Source organism: Aspergillus tubingensis, assembly GCF_013340325.1.
Source record: "Aspergillus tubingensis WU-2223L DNA, scaffold_7, whole genome shotgun sequence".
Lineage (NCBI taxonomy): Eukaryota > Fungi > Ascomycota > Eurotiomycetes > Eurotiales > Aspergillaceae > Aspergillus > Aspergillus tubingensis.
Genome location: NW_023336281.1, coordinates 3,281,934 through 3,297,378, shown reverse-complemented (window position 1 = coordinate 3,297,378; position 15,445 = coordinate 3,281,934). Strand labels below are relative to the sequence as shown.

The window sequence follows — 15,445 nt, the reverse complement described above, 5'->3', positions numbered from 1 at the left end:
CAACTTCTACTACTAATCTTTATCGCATACTGACCTAAGCTGCCGGGCATGTCAAGAAATTTTGCCGATTGGTCAATCTTAATACCTCTTTTGCTGGGAGCGCGTAGCGTCCCCACCTGAGTCCCTTAATCCCTGCAAGCTTGTTTTATTAATCAGTCGGACCCTCTTGACGACAGTTTTATATGTGAAAGAAGGAATGTAACCCATTCAAATGAAATGATCGACATCTATACAGCTTTCTCTGAAGGGAGTGATGAGTCTATCAATACAGTACTCCAGCTTTGTATGTATATACTAAGTATGCTTGTAAACCAAACTTTTTCGTCCATGAACCAACCTTGTGTTCATAGTATAACTGCCGAGGCCAACATCAGCTATTAGAGTACTTAGTAGTCACAAATGCTTTCTTATGTGCCAGGTCAAATATTTGTAAGTCTCTCTAGAGGTTGGAAACATTGGAAGTAAATGTCGTTCTTATGTCCGGGAATATAGGATTGCAGGGATTGAGAAAACTTCAGTAGATGGTGTGACTGCACTGCACCTTTGGCACATCTCAGACAGAAATATACCTCTGACGCAGTAGTTGATTGAAGTTCAAAGAAGTTGGGTTACTTCTGCTTCTCAAATAACATTCAGAAAGCTGAACTCAAAAAGTGCTATTATCTTTCACATACACTTCCGCTTTAGGTGCAGGTAATGTGAGAGATATTGTATTATTGTCTACAATGTCGAATCCATTCGTTGTTGCCGCATGCGCTCCACGCTGACAGCTCAGCGCACCACGTCAGCTTGTCGGATCGCATTAAGCATTTCCCAGAGAACGATTCAAACAATCCTCGTGAAATACACCAAAGAATCATGTCGTCTGTCTACAAGAGCCAGGAAGACCAATACAAAGAGTCTACGGACTACTACCATGAGAAAAAGGACACCGAAAACCCTGTATCCATACGGAAGGCTGCAAGAGAGTTTGGGCTTAGCTATTATCGCTTGCGACGAAGAGTTCACGAATTACCATCCAGATCGACTCGTCACCCCGCGAATTTGAAGCTTACTGAGGCTCAGTATAACTCTCTAATTAATGATCTCGACGCTCTAAATCGGACTGGCGTTCCTCTAACTGCTATACGCATAAGGGACGCAGCTGAAGCAATACTTCAACGCAGCCAACCTGATCCTGATCTTCCACCACCAAAGCTCTCCAAGATGTAGCCTTATCGCTTTCTCGAACAAAACAAACAGTTCGTCAGGCAGCCGCAGCAACGAGAAGGACCAGAATCTGAAACAGCGGATATTGGGCGGAGATAAGACAGGCACAGCAAATTCTGAAGCAACCTCGGCTCCCAGAACACATTCCGACTCCTGATTCGCTGAGGCCTATCGCCCCTGCCGAGTAACCGGAGGAATGAAGAAATTGTAATCGGAAAAGTCGTGCCGGTTTAATCTCATGCCATGTTTGTTGTCTTACATTTATTTGTCTATTCGTCATTTCTTTTCTCAGTTTAGCAGTTGCTTGAGAAGGTTGAGAGAGCATTTTTACATTGTGTCAATCTCCATACCACCCAGCAACCATTCTCAGGGCTGCAAATAGCCGTTGTGCTGAACCTTAATTAACGGGCACTATGGGCGTGGCAGGCACTGTCGCCAATGGCGGCGCTCCTCGGCCCTCGAAGATCCCCTATTGGCGCCTTGTCTTCGACCAAAAAGTCGTCACCCCGGAGATCATCAATTTTAACTACGAAGGGTTAGGGACAGAAGAATCGCCCTATGTCGTCACCTGGCTTCCTAATGATCCTCGAAACCCTATGGCTTTTGGTAACCTCTCAAAATGGCTATATACTATTCTAGTTTCCTTCGTGACCCTTACTGTCGCCCTGGTGTCATCAGCATACTCGGGAAGTATAAGTCAGGTTGTTATAGAGTTTCAATGTGAGGAAGAGGTTGCCATCCTCGGTATCTCGCTATTCGTTTTGGGCTTCGCCTTTGGCCCGCTACTATGGGCTCCGATGAGCGAGGTGTTTGGACGCCGTAATGTTTTCTCGGTGACCTTTGCGCTTCTCACAGCTTTCAATGCAGGGGCTGCGGGTTCAAAGAACATTCAAACGCTGGTCATACTTCGCTTCCTGGCCGGATTCTTCGGATCCTCACCGTTTGGCAACGCGGGCGGAACGATTGCAGACTTGTTTCCCGCTGCCAAACGTGGTATCGCTATCAGTCTCTTCGCTGCAGCACCTCTTTGCGGACCTACTATTGGCCCCGTCATCGGTGGCTTCCTTGGCGCTGGAGCAGGCTGGCGCTGGGTGGAAGGATTCCTGGCAGCCTTTTCCGGCGTGATGTGGTTATGCCTTATCTTCTTCCTGCCGGAGACATATGCACCAGTTCTCTTGCGCCGACGGGCTGAAAAGCTGTCTGAATTGAGTGGCAAGGTCTACCGCAGTAAACTGGATATGGAGAGAGGCAAGGTGTCTCTAGGCCAAGCATTGAAGACCGCCCTGTCACGACCCTGGCTCATGCTCTTCAGAGAACCCATTGTGCTGCTTCTCTGTATCTACATGGCCATCATCTATGGAACGCTTTACATGCTGTTTGCAGCTTATCCTATCGTCTTTCAGGAGGCACGCGGTTGGAGTGAGGGTATTGGAGGCTTGGCCTTCTTGGGTATCCTAGTCGGAATGGTGATTGCAGTTGCTCTCACTATTCCTGACAACCTAAATTATGCGAAGAAATGCCAACAAGCCAACGGCCGTCTGCCGCCCGAGGTTCGTCTGCCTCCAAGTATCCTTGGAGGGATTGCCCTACCAATTGGCCTTTTCTGGTTTGCCTGGACCAACTACCCGTCCATCCACTGGATGGCATCTGTGGCTGCAGGTGCCCCATTCGGGTTCGGCTTAGTATTGGTATTCCTGAGTGTTTTCAACTACCTCATTGACGCATACACGATCTATGCCGCATCGGTTCTGGCGGCGAACTCGGCTCTCCGGTCTTTGCTCGGCTTTGCGTTCCCGTTGTTCACGACCTACATGTACGAGAACCTTGGAATCCATTGGGCTTCCTCAATCCCCGCGTTTTTGTCGCTTGCGTGCCTTCCTTTCCCTATCGTCTTCTACCTGTATGGTGCCCGCATCCGCAAGCGCTGCCTCTATGCTGCCCAGGCAGAGGCGTTCATGCAGAGACTTGCTGCTGCGGCGCAGCAAAGCTCTGCACCTCCACCCAAGTCTGACGTGGAGAAGGGGGAATCTGCCGCTGGAGCTGATAATGGTATCAGCGACGATAGTGACAGTGACAGCCTTTCCAGTATGCCTTCTAGGGGTGCAATGGAACGGCGGGCGTCGCGTGCTTCCAAGAAATCCACTCACTCTCTTGCTCGTACAGTCACATACGAGGAGAATCCGTACGATATTGATCGAGTCAATACGTGCAACTCTACTATCAGCGGCCGTCCTAGGAAGAATTCGACCAAGGCCTGAAATCATACTCCACACTTGAGCCTGTGGGGCAATATCACACAAAAGTCTCAGGGCACCACCAAAGACCTGATGCCAATCCACCTAGCTATATATCCATTTTGTGCATTGTATGCAGTTACTAGGAGTGCGGTTGGGTACGTTCGCGAGAGAACGATATGCTGGTAAAGCCCGCAGCTTATACATGGAGCCCTACAGCAGAGAGCTGTACTCTTCGCCGTGTACGCGTGGAAACGACATCTGAGCCGTGAGAATCGCCTAAATGGATACAGCATGGTGGCTAGGGCATTATTTTTGAGCGGGGTTGATAATGACCTCCATGAAGAGGTCGATGGGCTTCATCTTCCAAGTCATGAATTTGCATTGGCGCATGACTATTTTACTATCTCGGCGTTCTGTTTACACATTGATATACCTTCTATATAGAGACATAGAATAATGTTAATGACATAGACCATAGACGAAAACCATCCCCAAGTATGCAGCAATTCCAGCACAAACACTCTTCCTGACCGTGAGAGACCGGATCTCCAGCCGCAGACCCTTCGTTCACTGCCAGACCCTTTCGTTCACTGCAAAGCGGAGACATGCAGAAGCACAAGCGGAGACGTTCCAGAACAGTATGAAATGCCTTCCAAGGGTGTTCGGAGGGAGTTCGCATCCGCCATATCAGAAAGGCGGATAGTAACGACAGAAGGACAACAGTTCACATACTCTCATCTTCAATCCGTCAACACGTGTTTTTGGATTCACTTCCTCACCCCGCCAGACAGTCACTTTGCACAGACACGCACGCAGCCAATTTCCTTCGATGCATGGCTCCAATCATGGAAGATAAGTGCTACTTTCTACCTCTCCTTCCCCATTTTCTTCTTGTGTTTCCTCCTCTCATATCTACTTAGCTTACCCCCATCTTACCACTCATCAGAAAATCATACTACCGAGCCGCCATCATGTCCTACGGATATAGATACGGCTCGATAGACACCACCACCGCCATCAACATCAGAAACAGCACGCCCTGCATTTTATTCCTGACAAACAGTGAGCGCGAGCATTCCAGCGTTATCCTTGCCGTAGCTCACGAATTTCTCATTGGCAATACGCCTTACAAGATCCATATTGGATCATTTGGACCGCTCAAGAGACATGTTTCAGAGTTGAATTACTATGCTGCGGCTTCGGAGTCTCCCTTTGCTACTGAGGCAGCTTTTGAGGAGATCCCTGGAATGTCTATGAAACATGTTCGCATGAGAGATGGACAGTTTGATGACATCCCGCAGATTGGTTTCTTTGCTGCGTTGAGGAACTATCGCACGGATTTGGCTCTGGGCTTGATGCCTTGGACCGGTAGGGATTATATTGAGATCTTTAATGGCGTTGTGGATCTTGTGAAAACCCTTGGCCCTGTTTTGATCGTCGTCGATCCGCTTTTTGCTCCCGCTGTCGACGTCTGTCGGTACCTGCGTTGGAGACATGTCCTGTTGGGAAAGGGTGGAGTTAAGGATTATGTGGTGAAGTGGAAGTTGGGTGATTTGATGAAGTATCCCATGTGAGTTTTTGGGTGGTTTTTCTCTGGCCTGGCTTGTGGGGATCGTTTGCTGACTGTGGTAGGATTTGTTCTGGCTTCAAGATGCCTATGTCTATCTGGGACAAGCTTCGCAACCTCTTCCTGGGTTTTCGATTCAAGCATGAACTTGACAAATGCGAAAGTCTCAAGGAGCTCAATGAGGCCCGTGAGGCTCGCGGAATTGAGGGCCCTCTTCCTTTCATGTCCCACGAGGCAAAGAAGAGTAGCCGTGTTATCATTCCTTCCTGGCCTGAGACCGACTTCCCACTCATTGTGCCTGAGCACATGACTCTCTGTGGACCAATTCTTCGCCGCTATCGCCCTATGGTGAAGGAAGATCCTGAATTGGAGCATTGGCTTTCGAAGCGTCCTACTGTGCTGGTCCTGATGGACGCCCGCTTCACCTACGAGGGTAAACAGCAAATTGAAATTGCCAAGGCCCTGAACATGCTTCTCGAGCAAGAGCTCAACATCCAGGTCCTCTGGAAGCTCAAGCATGTCGATGATCCTGCCGTGACTAGAGAGATCGTCAAGCTTTTGGGGGTGTACATACACGGAAAGCGTATGCGCATTATGAAGCATTTTGTCTTCGAAACCATGTCACTTCTTATGAGTGGACATGTCAGTTGCGTGGTGAATTATGGCGGAGCCAATGCGTTCCATGAGGCTGTCAGGTAAGTTATTTACTTAGTTCGTTGCAGGGCTATGCATTCGTTGGTACCTGCGGTGGTATGCAACTCGCGCTAACACCGAGATCCACTAGGGCTGAGGTTCCGCAGATCGTGCTCCCTGTCTGGTTCGACGCGTACGACTTTGCTGCACGGGTTGAGTACCTGGGAATTGGCATCTGGGGTAGCCGCAGGTCGGCGCCGGGCGTTAGTGGGGAGGAGCTGGGCAATGCGCTGCTGCGTGTGATGGCCGACACCGACGAATCCTATGCAATGCGCATGCGCGCCATGCAGGTATCCGGACAGCTGCCGTTCAAAGATGGACGCGTCGTCGCATACGAGAAACTTCTCGAGGTCTTAAGCCAGCCCTGGGCGCCTCCTCACACTCGGATCCGCGGTTGAAGATGAATGACATGACATTGGTCATTGGCGTTCCTTTCCTTGAGTCGGACAGAAGAAAAACAAAAGTGCATTTGAAGCAAGCGATGAATTTGATCTGGGCGAAGATACAACTAACTAACTACGGTGTACTTAGTTGACTCGTTACTTACTTACTAGTTAAGTTAATAGTTAATTAACTGGCGATGACTCCGCGGGCGGGGCCATCCGGTCTTCGGCATTGAACAGATAGCGAACCGCGACTGTTCGGGCTGTCGAATTGACCGAAGCTGGTCCACTGAAGCTTAGCATGTTATCCAGTTCCACTCAATCATGAAGAAGTTCCATTGAACCGTCTCCATCCGTTAGCTTGACTCAAACTGCCGTGTCCAATAGAACCACCCGTGGAATGACGGCTAAACATTGAACCCCTCTCCCCGCATCGCATCCGGTTTCGCCCTGCTTCCTTCATTCATCTGTATTTAATCCAGCTTCTTCCCCCCAGCTTCACTATCCAAGCTAACAACAATTCCCACAATTCATCCATCCTTTCCAATTCCTCTCTTCTCACCACAAACCCAACCACCACAATGGCCAACGAACGCATCACCTGGATCGGCCTGGGCAACATCGGCCGCGTAAGTCTCCCCCCACCATGTGCCCCTCATTGCATCACCACCCTCAATTGCACAGAAACTAACCACCCAATCCAGGCCATGGCCGCCAACATCGCCCAAAAAGGTCCCCAAACAGCCCCCATAACCCTCTACAACCGCACAACCAGCAAAGCAACCACCTTCGCATCCACCCTCCCCGCCGACAAAGCCACCGTCAGCACGACCCTCTCCTCCGCCATCTCCGACTCAACCATAATCTTCATCTGCGTCGGCGACGACGCCGCCCTGGAAGCCATCATCTCAGGCCTGCCCACAGACTCCCTCTCCTCCAAAATCATCGTCGACTGCTCCACCGTGCACCCAGACACCTCGCGCAAGATCCACAGCCAACTCGCCTCGCACGGCGCCTCCTTCATCGCCTGTCCCGTATTCGGCGCGCCCGCAGCCGCTATCGCGGGCCAACTCGTCGTCGTGCCCGCCGGTGACGCCGCCACCATCGAGCGCATCAAGCCCTTCCTGGATGGGGTTACTTCCAAAGCGACGATCTCCATGGCGGGTGAGGATGTGGGTCGTGCTACGACGCTGAAGATTCTCGGAAATACGTTTATCTTGAATACCGTGGAGACTGTGGCGGAGGGGTTGGTTACGGCGGAGAAGACTGGGTTGGGGGCGGATGTGTATCAGCAGTTCTTGCATACGTTTTTCCCCGGCCCGTTTGCGTTGTATGCGGATCGCATGGTCACGGGAGATTATTGTCGGAGGGAGGAGCCGTTGTTTGCGGTGGATTTGGCGAGGAAGGATTTGAGACATGCTAGTAATTTGGCGGGGGAGGCGGGGGTTAGGTTGAGGAGTGTGGAGGTTACGGATCATCATTTGGTTACTGTTAAGGAGGAGAAGGGCGTGAAGGGGGATGTGGCGGCGGTTTATGGGTCTGTTAGGAAGGAGGCGGGGTTGCCGTTTGATAATTAGATGGGTATGGGTGTATTTGTTGGGGATATGGTATATAGAAAATAGCAATAGATTCAGCTAAGCAAGTAATTTAACGAGTTGGGTATAGTTGGGTATAGTTCTTCGGGCTCTGTTTTGGTCTAAACGAATGATAAGCAAGGTGAACCAGAAACAATATAGCCGTTAAGCAAATGAGCGAGTGACTAGAAGGTAGTGAAGTTGTAAAGTAGTACTCCTTAACCCTTCTTCGAACTTGAAACCTCTACCTCGTCCCGATACTTCGAGATCGCGAGCAACGTCTCCAACAGTGCTTTCTGCGCCTCCAGTTCAAGCAACTGGCTTCGCGCGTTATCCAGTAATATCTCCAACTGCTTCAGGAGTTTCTTCAACACCCCTACCTCCATTTCCACCCCTCTGGCGGCGTGAACTTCGAGATTCTCGAACTCGCGCCAGAGAGTGGACGGGTCCCCGTTGCTGCCACTGCTACTGCTGCCGCCATGCTCCTCTGGAGGAACCGCCCGACTAGAAGACGCCTCGCCTTCTTCGGGCTCGAACATCTTGCGGATCAAGCGTAGCTCTTTGGCTGCGGATGCCACAGCAGACTTTGCAGTGAGTATTTGACTGGGGTTCGTGGTTGGAGTGGAGGTTGAGGTGGGCGGAGGTGGGTTGGGGTCCGGGGTTGCTTGTGCCTCTGCATCTTGACCGATGATGCCAGACTGGCTCGAGATATCTTCATCGAAATTGATTTCAGATGCAGTTTGAACTGATTGGGGCGGCTGCGGTGTTGGTTGCGGACCTGGCTGAGGACCTGGCTGAGGACCTGGCTGAGGACCTGGCTGCGGTCCCGGCTGCGGTCCCGGCTGAGGTCCAGGTTGAGGTCCAGGTTGGGGTCCCGGTTGGGGTCCAGGCTGAGGTCCCGGCTGAGGACCAGGCTGGGGTGAGGGAGGTGGTGTGGGAAGAGGAGTTGGGCGTGGATCCATCGCGAGCTTTGTTCTCGGTATCGTGCTGGAATGTGGATGGAAGTAGTAGTATCGGTGGGTATATGAAGACGGATAGACACGACAAGCTCTGGAAAAGACACTTAGTATGTTTCTCGCTGTGAGTGGCCAGCTCATGATGATGTATGAGCGTACGGCCTGAGAAGATTATAGACCCATGTATAGCCGTCATCTCCGTGCCAAAGCGCTCAAATAACCACGGAAACCCGTATTTTCGCGTAGACGAGTGACAATATGACATGAAAATGAACATCAAATTTTGACGTTATCGGGTCAACTCCAGCTCCTACGAGACGGCTTGCAGATTTTGAGGCGATGACCGCATGGTTTGTACATAGAAATTATCATGGCATAAGGGTTTGGTGGCATCTTTGAGTCTGGATACTAGGAGGAGTTCTGCCCCAGGTTTGGGACCGGTTTGTTAAGCCTAACTGACTCACTGGATTACACGTCAGAATTCCATCCGCAAAAGAAGAAGTTTTGACTCACTTTTGCCAATACGATGCGTTGTAGACATGTCATCTACTAGTCCTGACGCTTCTTCTTACTTCAATAATCTGACGTTGAACGATTGGATACAAACAGTGCCAGTATATGAGCCATTATATATAACAGTTCAAGCCATTTATTTCTGTTATTTGATTTTGAGTCCCTCCCGGGCTATGTTCAACTTTCAGCGATGCGGTTGTATGATTTGAGGCCGGGAGACCTGGTTGAAAATTGTGTATAGCTCGAGCATTGGTGCTGTGATGGTTTGACTTCTTGATAGCTCAGTATCATCACTGAGCAACGAAAATAAACTGCCATGAAAACAGCAGTACTCACAGTTGAAGCTCTCTCGCATGCTGATCTTCGGGCTGACTCGGGACCATCTATATATAGTATATAGATCGGAGAAGAACTTATCAGCACCGTGCAGGTTATTGAACTGGCAATTGGCTCCTCCAATGAAGACTAAGCGGAATTGAAGCAGCCCGGGTAAGGTCGATCAATTTAGTCGAAACGTGTTTCTGACATGGAAAGGGCCATTTCTCAGTCTCACAGAGCATTCTGTGGGTGCGACCCGACAATCACCCGCGACTCCATCCACGTTGATGCTGTGTCCCTAATCGGGTAACAGTAACTAGCAGTGAAAAGAAAGAGTGGGAGGTAGTCGTAATCCGAGCTGAGATATACCTCGAACTGCTGAAATCCCAGACGGTGGATGTTTGGAGGTTGTCTGCATACCAAGGAAGGAACGGATCACGGGACGGTCTCCGTGAATGCGAGTTTCATCAGTCCTGCAGACTTCCGTCTCTCGCTGAATCCTCGTGCCATCCACATGAGACTTTTGCTTCTCCCGATAAAGAACATTGCGTGGCCTTGACCTCGTGAGTTATGGCGAATACTCGGTATCCTGACTCGGGAGTTAACAATCTGCCAGAGACCTACAAGATAGGCACACAAGAATCGGCCTCGCCACCCCTAATTACACTTTGCTACTGGGTAGCAAGGTCCACTGTGGCTGCAGCAAGTGGCGGGATGTACATTGCATAGAGAGACTACCTGCTGCCTGCAGTTCTCAATCTCCATCTGCTGATAAGGCGAGATTTCGAAGAGAACACCAACGGAAGGAATCGTGCAGCGCCGCATATCCGCAGCAAAATCAACGCATCATAGCGGAACATAACCCCAAATTTTGGGTATATCGGAATCTGAATAAGCTTCTAGCCCGTGGTCCCGAACCCACCCGAGGCAATATTCTCACTAGCTGTCACCAATCGATTAGGCTCCCATAGGGAGATCGCCGTTAAGAGTGGGTAGAATCCCTAAGGACTACTGTCCAGACTTCGATGCTGTCGGGCTAGAACTGAGCCCGGGGCTGCGGAAATCTGATAAACTCTAACCGCTTGACCTCGGCCGGACAATAAGCTTTCTAGCAACCTCTATTTTGGTGCAGCTCCATATGCGTATTCGGTCTATGTGTTAACTAGGATGTGGACCTGAAGATCCGTATCACGCCTTTGACTTGCCACAACGAGCGATCATATATGCGACGGTTAGTGGACACACTGGACTTGGGAGGAATGCCGAAGCGTTGACTGGGACGACCGGGTCCAATGCCCCAGCCGATGGGCCAACCGGGAGATCTCCCGCCTTCCGTCTAATAGTACTGTACTATTATGAGAATCATCTGCTGAGGTGTCTTCACCAAGCATTTCTGGATCTGAGCTAGGACTACCAATCCGGATGGTTGATCTACATATTTGGCCAAAACATGCCATGGCTGATGCCTTCAGGTATGAGCTCAGTCCTCTGACAAGCCTGTTTCAGGGCCGCGCGGAGCTAGACTCAGGCTTAACATCGCTACTGCTATCACCACACCCATGGAGCTGCGCAAAGAGTAGCTATTTGGTCTCTTCGGAATTACTCCTCCAATTGTGTAGACCCAACCTTTGAGACTATTTCGGCCATATTTTAGTTGATCACCTAATTAACGGCGAATGCTTAGAGACACCCCTCAGTGGATACGGGATTTGGTCTCGAACTGTGGCTGCATATATTCGACAATAGATGGGATTAATTTCAGTTTTATTTCAGCTATTTTGGGACCCAAGCCACGCGATCATACTGTAAAGGTTTCCCCGGGAGCAGTTACCCTATGGGATCTGATTACTGTTCCTGATCCCTGAAGTGATATGTCGATCTGCGAATGACAAATGGAGAACCGGGTCAGGGACCTCTGCGCCATGGTGGATCATGTGGGGAATATTGAAGCGCTACCCAGAGAATAGTTTCTATGGGATAAGGCTTATTCTCCATCCCAATGGGGCAAACGTTGATAAGGAGCAGAGGCAAGTTGGTCACGCAAGGAATCCATTACAGTCGTCGGTGCTACTACCCCTGCCTATGTTAGATGATCCGTCTTACGCCTATTGTATCCACTACAATCCGCCTTGGGCGAATTTTGCGACAGGTAATCCCCAAAATCAGAGAAAGGGAGCCACGAGAGACCCACGGACCGGACAGCAAGGGCCGGAATGCCAGACTCATCTACTGTCTGGACGCGCGTTGTCTGCAATGATCTACTCAAATTACCTGGTTTGTCTGTCTTCCCAGCGTGGCTGTCAAGCTACTTATTGCCTTGGTTGTCTGTTGGAAATCATGTCGAAAATCATCTGGTGCCATTGTCCCTGATCTTCCAGCTGCTCTTACTATCCCCGTGTAACCACCCCCATCATTAACATGCCTACGGCGCCACCCGGGGATGTTGACTACTCCGCCGCTCTGAGCCAGGAAACTAGCCTGGAGAGTGCTGACACGATCTTTGTGGAGAAGGACATTGTGCACGTTGAAGAAGGAGAAATCAGATCACAAGATGGTGCATTGGAATCGGACGACCCCCAAGACAAGGACGACCTCGTTGTGGACTGGGACGGGCCAAACGACCCCCAGAACCCCATGAACTGGACCACCTTGCGGAAATGGGTCATTATCGGGCTGATATCTTTGAGCAGCTTCAATGTGTAAGTCCAACACGTCTACGCTAAGACTATGCATCCGTCCGAGCATTTGAATTGACTGTTGTAGATCCATGGTATCCACGGTCTTCGCTCCCGGCGTTCCGCAAGTTCTGAAAGAGTTCAATGTTCACAACCCATCCATTTCATCTCTAATGATATCGATCTACGTGATGGGTTCTGCTCTTGGCCCTCTGGTGCTGACACCTCTCACTGAGATAAGTGGAAGGCTTCCCATGACACACCTGGCCAATGTACTATTTGCACTGGCTGCAGTTGTTTGCGCTGCCAGTGTGAACATATCAATGCTCATAATGGCACGCTTCGTTATGGGAATAGCCAGTTCTGTGCCTGTGACGGTCGGCGGAGGCTTCGTTGCGGATATGATTCCCATGGAGAAGAGAGGGACGGCAATGACGATCTGGACAGTTGGTCCACTCATGGTGAGTTGAATCTACCCATTCAGCGGATACATATGTGCGGATCTAACATTTACGTTAGGGCATGGTCACAGGACCTATTTATGGTGGTTACATTGTCCAAAACATTGGATGGCGCTGGACTATCTGGGTAGAGGCGATTCTTGTAAGTGAGCTCGACCCCGTGGTGTTGGACGAATCTCTAATATGATTAGGGCGGTATCATCGTGATTGCTTCCCTGATATTTTTGCGGGAGACATACGCACCCACTCTGCTCCAGCGTAAGGCGAAGCGACTCCAAAAAGACACTGGACGTCCGTTTCGCACTCAGTACGACCTGGACAAGACGATTGGCCAGATTATCTGGATCTCAATCAGCCGCCCGATCAAGTTTCTGTTCTTATCACCCATCGTTATGATCGTTTCATTGTACAGCTCCATCACATACAGCTATATGTACACACTGTTCACGACGTTTACGAGCGTCTTCGAGAATGTGTACGGCTTTACTCCCGGAGAAGCAGGTCTCGGCTATCTGGGACTGGGTCTTGGGTTCTGTTCTGGACAGGTCGTTGTGGGATACTATTCCGATCGATACCTCAAGAAGCAGGAAAAGATTCATGGCAAGATGAAGCCCGAAGATCGTCTTCCACCTTTGGTGGTGGGATGCATTCTCGTGCCGATCGGTCTCTTTTGGTACGGCTGGGCCGCAGAATACCGGTTGCACTGGATGGTACCCATTGCTGGTACCTTTTTCGTGGGCGCAGGCATCTTCTTTGTTCATCTGGTCACACAGGTGTATCTGATTGACTCATATACTCTATATGCTGCCAGCGCGGTATCAGCGGAGCTGGCTCTGCGATGCCTCTTTGGGGCTACAATCCCGCTGGCGGGCACTCCTTTGTACGATGCCCTCGGACTAGGATGGGGGAACAGTCTGCTCGCTTTTATTGCACTTTTGTTTGTCCCGGCTTCACTTTACTTACTCAAGTATGGTGAGAGAATCCGGACAAATCCGAAGTTTCAGCCCCGGATGACATGATTTTTGTTTATTTGCTACTACTGTGAGCTTAGCGATGGCGTTTGGTTAGCGTTGGATTTTTACGATTATTGATGTTTATGTTTCAACCTGCATGGACATACTCAGCACCGAAGTGAAAATGTGCAGCACGGAGGACATGGGTTATCCAATACTATGTTACATATCGCTGTCTTCGTTTCCTCAATACAAGGTAAATACTGCAAACACCTACAAGAATTACACCTCGGAGAGGAATCACTACTTAAGGAAAAATCACACTTTGGTCTGTCAACAACAGCGGTGATGAAATAGAAAAAGCATCATCTCAAGCAACTACCATCGAACAGTCAAACATTGTCAGTTCACAATATGTAGCTTTATAAGCACAAATAAAGCCCAAACATATATCAACTGGCCTGCTGGCCCAATGGTAAGGCGCTTGACTACGGATCAAGAGATTGCAGGTTCGAATCCTGCGTAGGTCAAATTTTTGCCCTTTTTTGCCCCCCTTCCTTTGCCTTCTTTTACCCCTCACACAAATATGCGCCTCATTTCTCGACTACTTTTTATAACAGGCACAATGACAAGCACGACATTTAACAACAATCGGAATCATCCGAACAGACCCCATGACCCATGAACAATTAGTTGACTGAGTCGGACTTTGAAAAATGTTGGGCTCGTTTTCATCCCTACCGCGTAACCCTACCTACCTTCCTTACACTACCGGAGTAGTCTGAACACATGAACTGAACTGAACTCATCCCTGAGACCTGGATTGAAACCCCAAGACATGAGAGAAACAATATCCTGTCTGCCACTCGTATACTAGCTACTCTGTACTCAACTCTATTATTGAGCTAAGAACAAACAAGCCTTATTTTAAAAGGAAGGGGTGGGTTAAGTAAAAGACAGTAAGTATTATGTTTAATCCCCCTGCCAGCAGCCCATACATTTACTAGATAGTAGATAGACTGTCAGGCAAAGGAATGCAGGACACCGCGTCGCTCGCTCGCTTGCCCGCCGACCAAATCAAGGGGCAGGGTGGGAGGGAAGGAAGGATGGGATATTGACGCGTAGCATGCCAGATATCTATTTACCTACTACATTACTGAGATTATCTGGATAGAACAGAGGATATAATAGCGGGTATTATTCCCGTTCCCTCCTACTGAGTATTCTTTCCTTCTTTCTTTCGATCAGTCGTTCATTCATTCATTCGTTCATTCGTTCATCACCTTGGATCTCATATCCCACGCAGAAGCAGAGAACAAAACAAAGACAATGAAGTTCCTCGCCCTCGTTGTGCCCGCTACCCTTGTCATGGGCGTGGTGGCGATGCCGACTCCTGTATGTCTATCTCAAACTTACTTCACACCATGACTAGCGATCAAGACAAAAGAAAGGCAAAGCTAACAAATTCACCAACCAGTCCACAAGCAAAGCGGCGCGCCTCTCCGGCGAGAACCTCCTCGACGGACTAGCCAACGATGGTGGACTCTCTGGGTTCTTGTCTGGCGTGCACCTGCCGTTTTTGAATCCTAGTCCAAAGAAGGATACTCAGGATCCCAGTGATGAGGATCCTGATGATGTTCCGGCTCGTGATGATAAGGGACCTGGTGCTGATGATGATAATAACGGGGATGGTCCTGCTGATCCAATCTACGGGTCTGAGGATTCGGCGGGTGTAGGGGCTGGAACGCAGGATGGGGCTGAGAAGTAGTTGGATTGTGAAGGGGGTATGAGATGATGAATGATTGATGCATTTACAAAGTTCATGGTTTCTGGTTCAGGTTCTGTTTTGTGCTAATGGTAGCTAACTATAACAATATCGTATCACACGCGCAATCGGTTCGAAAAT

General features: G+C 49.6%; 6 protein-coding genes and 1 non-coding gene across 7 annotated transcripts; 6 read left to right on the top strand and 1 right to left on the bottom strand.

Moving 5' to 3' along the window:
* Window positions 1-1,622: 1,622 nt before the first annotated feature.
* AtWU_06049 (MFS transporter) lies at window positions 1,623-3,467 on the top strand (the record flags this gene model as incomplete). The annotated part of the gene is made up of 1 exon (XM_035501159.1): window positions 1,623-3,467. One exon carries the CDS (start codon window positions 1,623-1,625, stop codon window positions 3,465-3,467), a length of 1,845 nt encoding a protein of 614 aa, XP_035357052.1.
* Window positions 3,468-4,417: 950 nt separating this feature from the next.
* AtWU_06048 (glycosyltransferase family 1 protein) lies at window positions 4,418-6,104 on the top strand (the record flags this gene model as incomplete). The annotated part of the gene is made up of 3 exons (XM_035501158.1): window positions 4,418-5,016; window positions 5,079-5,708; window positions 5,798-6,104. The coding sequence occupies 3 exons, from the start codon at window positions 4,418-4,420 to the stop codon at window positions 6,102-6,104; spliced, it is 1,536 nt and encodes a 511-aa protein (XP_035357051.1).
* Window positions 6,105-6,670: 566 nt separating this feature from the next.
* AtWU_06047 (NAD(P)-dependent oxidoreductase) lies at window positions 6,671-7,666 on the top strand (the record flags this gene model as incomplete). Its single annotated transcript, XM_035501157.1, has 2 exons — window positions 6,671-6,718; window positions 6,794-7,666. The coding sequence occupies 2 exons, from the start codon at window positions 6,671-6,673 to the stop codon at window positions 7,664-7,666; spliced, it is 921 nt and encodes a 306-aa protein (XP_035357050.1).
* A 215-nt stretch (window positions 7,667-7,881) lies between these two features.
* On the bottom strand, window positions 7,882-8,625 carry AtWU_06046 (Spc97 / Spc98 family protein; the record flags this gene model as incomplete). Its single annotated transcript, XM_035501156.1, has 1 exon — window positions 7,882-8,625. One exon carries the CDS (start codon window positions 8,623-8,625, stop codon window positions 7,882-7,884), a length of 744 nt encoding a protein of 247 aa, XP_035357049.1.
* A 3,243-nt stretch (window positions 8,626-11,868) lies between these two features.
* On the top strand, window positions 11,869-13,605 carry AtWU_06045 (MFS transporter; the record flags this gene model as incomplete). The annotated part of the gene is made up of 4 exons (XM_035501155.1): window positions 11,869-12,149; window positions 12,214-12,586; window positions 12,645-12,728; window positions 12,778-13,605. 4 exons carry the CDS (start codon window positions 11,869-11,871, stop codon window positions 13,603-13,605), a joined length of 1,566 nt encoding a protein of 521 aa, XP_035357048.1.
* Window positions 13,606-13,997: 392 nt separating this feature from the next.
* Window positions 13,998-14,069, top strand: AtWU_t155. The gene has a single exon. It is a non-coding gene; the product is annotated as a tRNA-Arg (tRNA).
* A 799-nt stretch (window positions 14,070-14,868) lies between these two features.
* AtWU_06044 (putative methyltransferase family protein) lies at window positions 14,869-15,307 on the top strand (the record flags this gene model as incomplete). Its single annotated transcript, XM_035501154.1, has 2 exons — window positions 14,869-14,934; window positions 15,017-15,307. The coding sequence occupies 2 exons, from the start codon at window positions 14,869-14,871 to the stop codon at window positions 15,305-15,307; spliced, it is 357 nt and encodes a 118-aa protein (XP_035357047.1).
* Window positions 15,308-15,445: the final 138 nt, after the last annotated feature.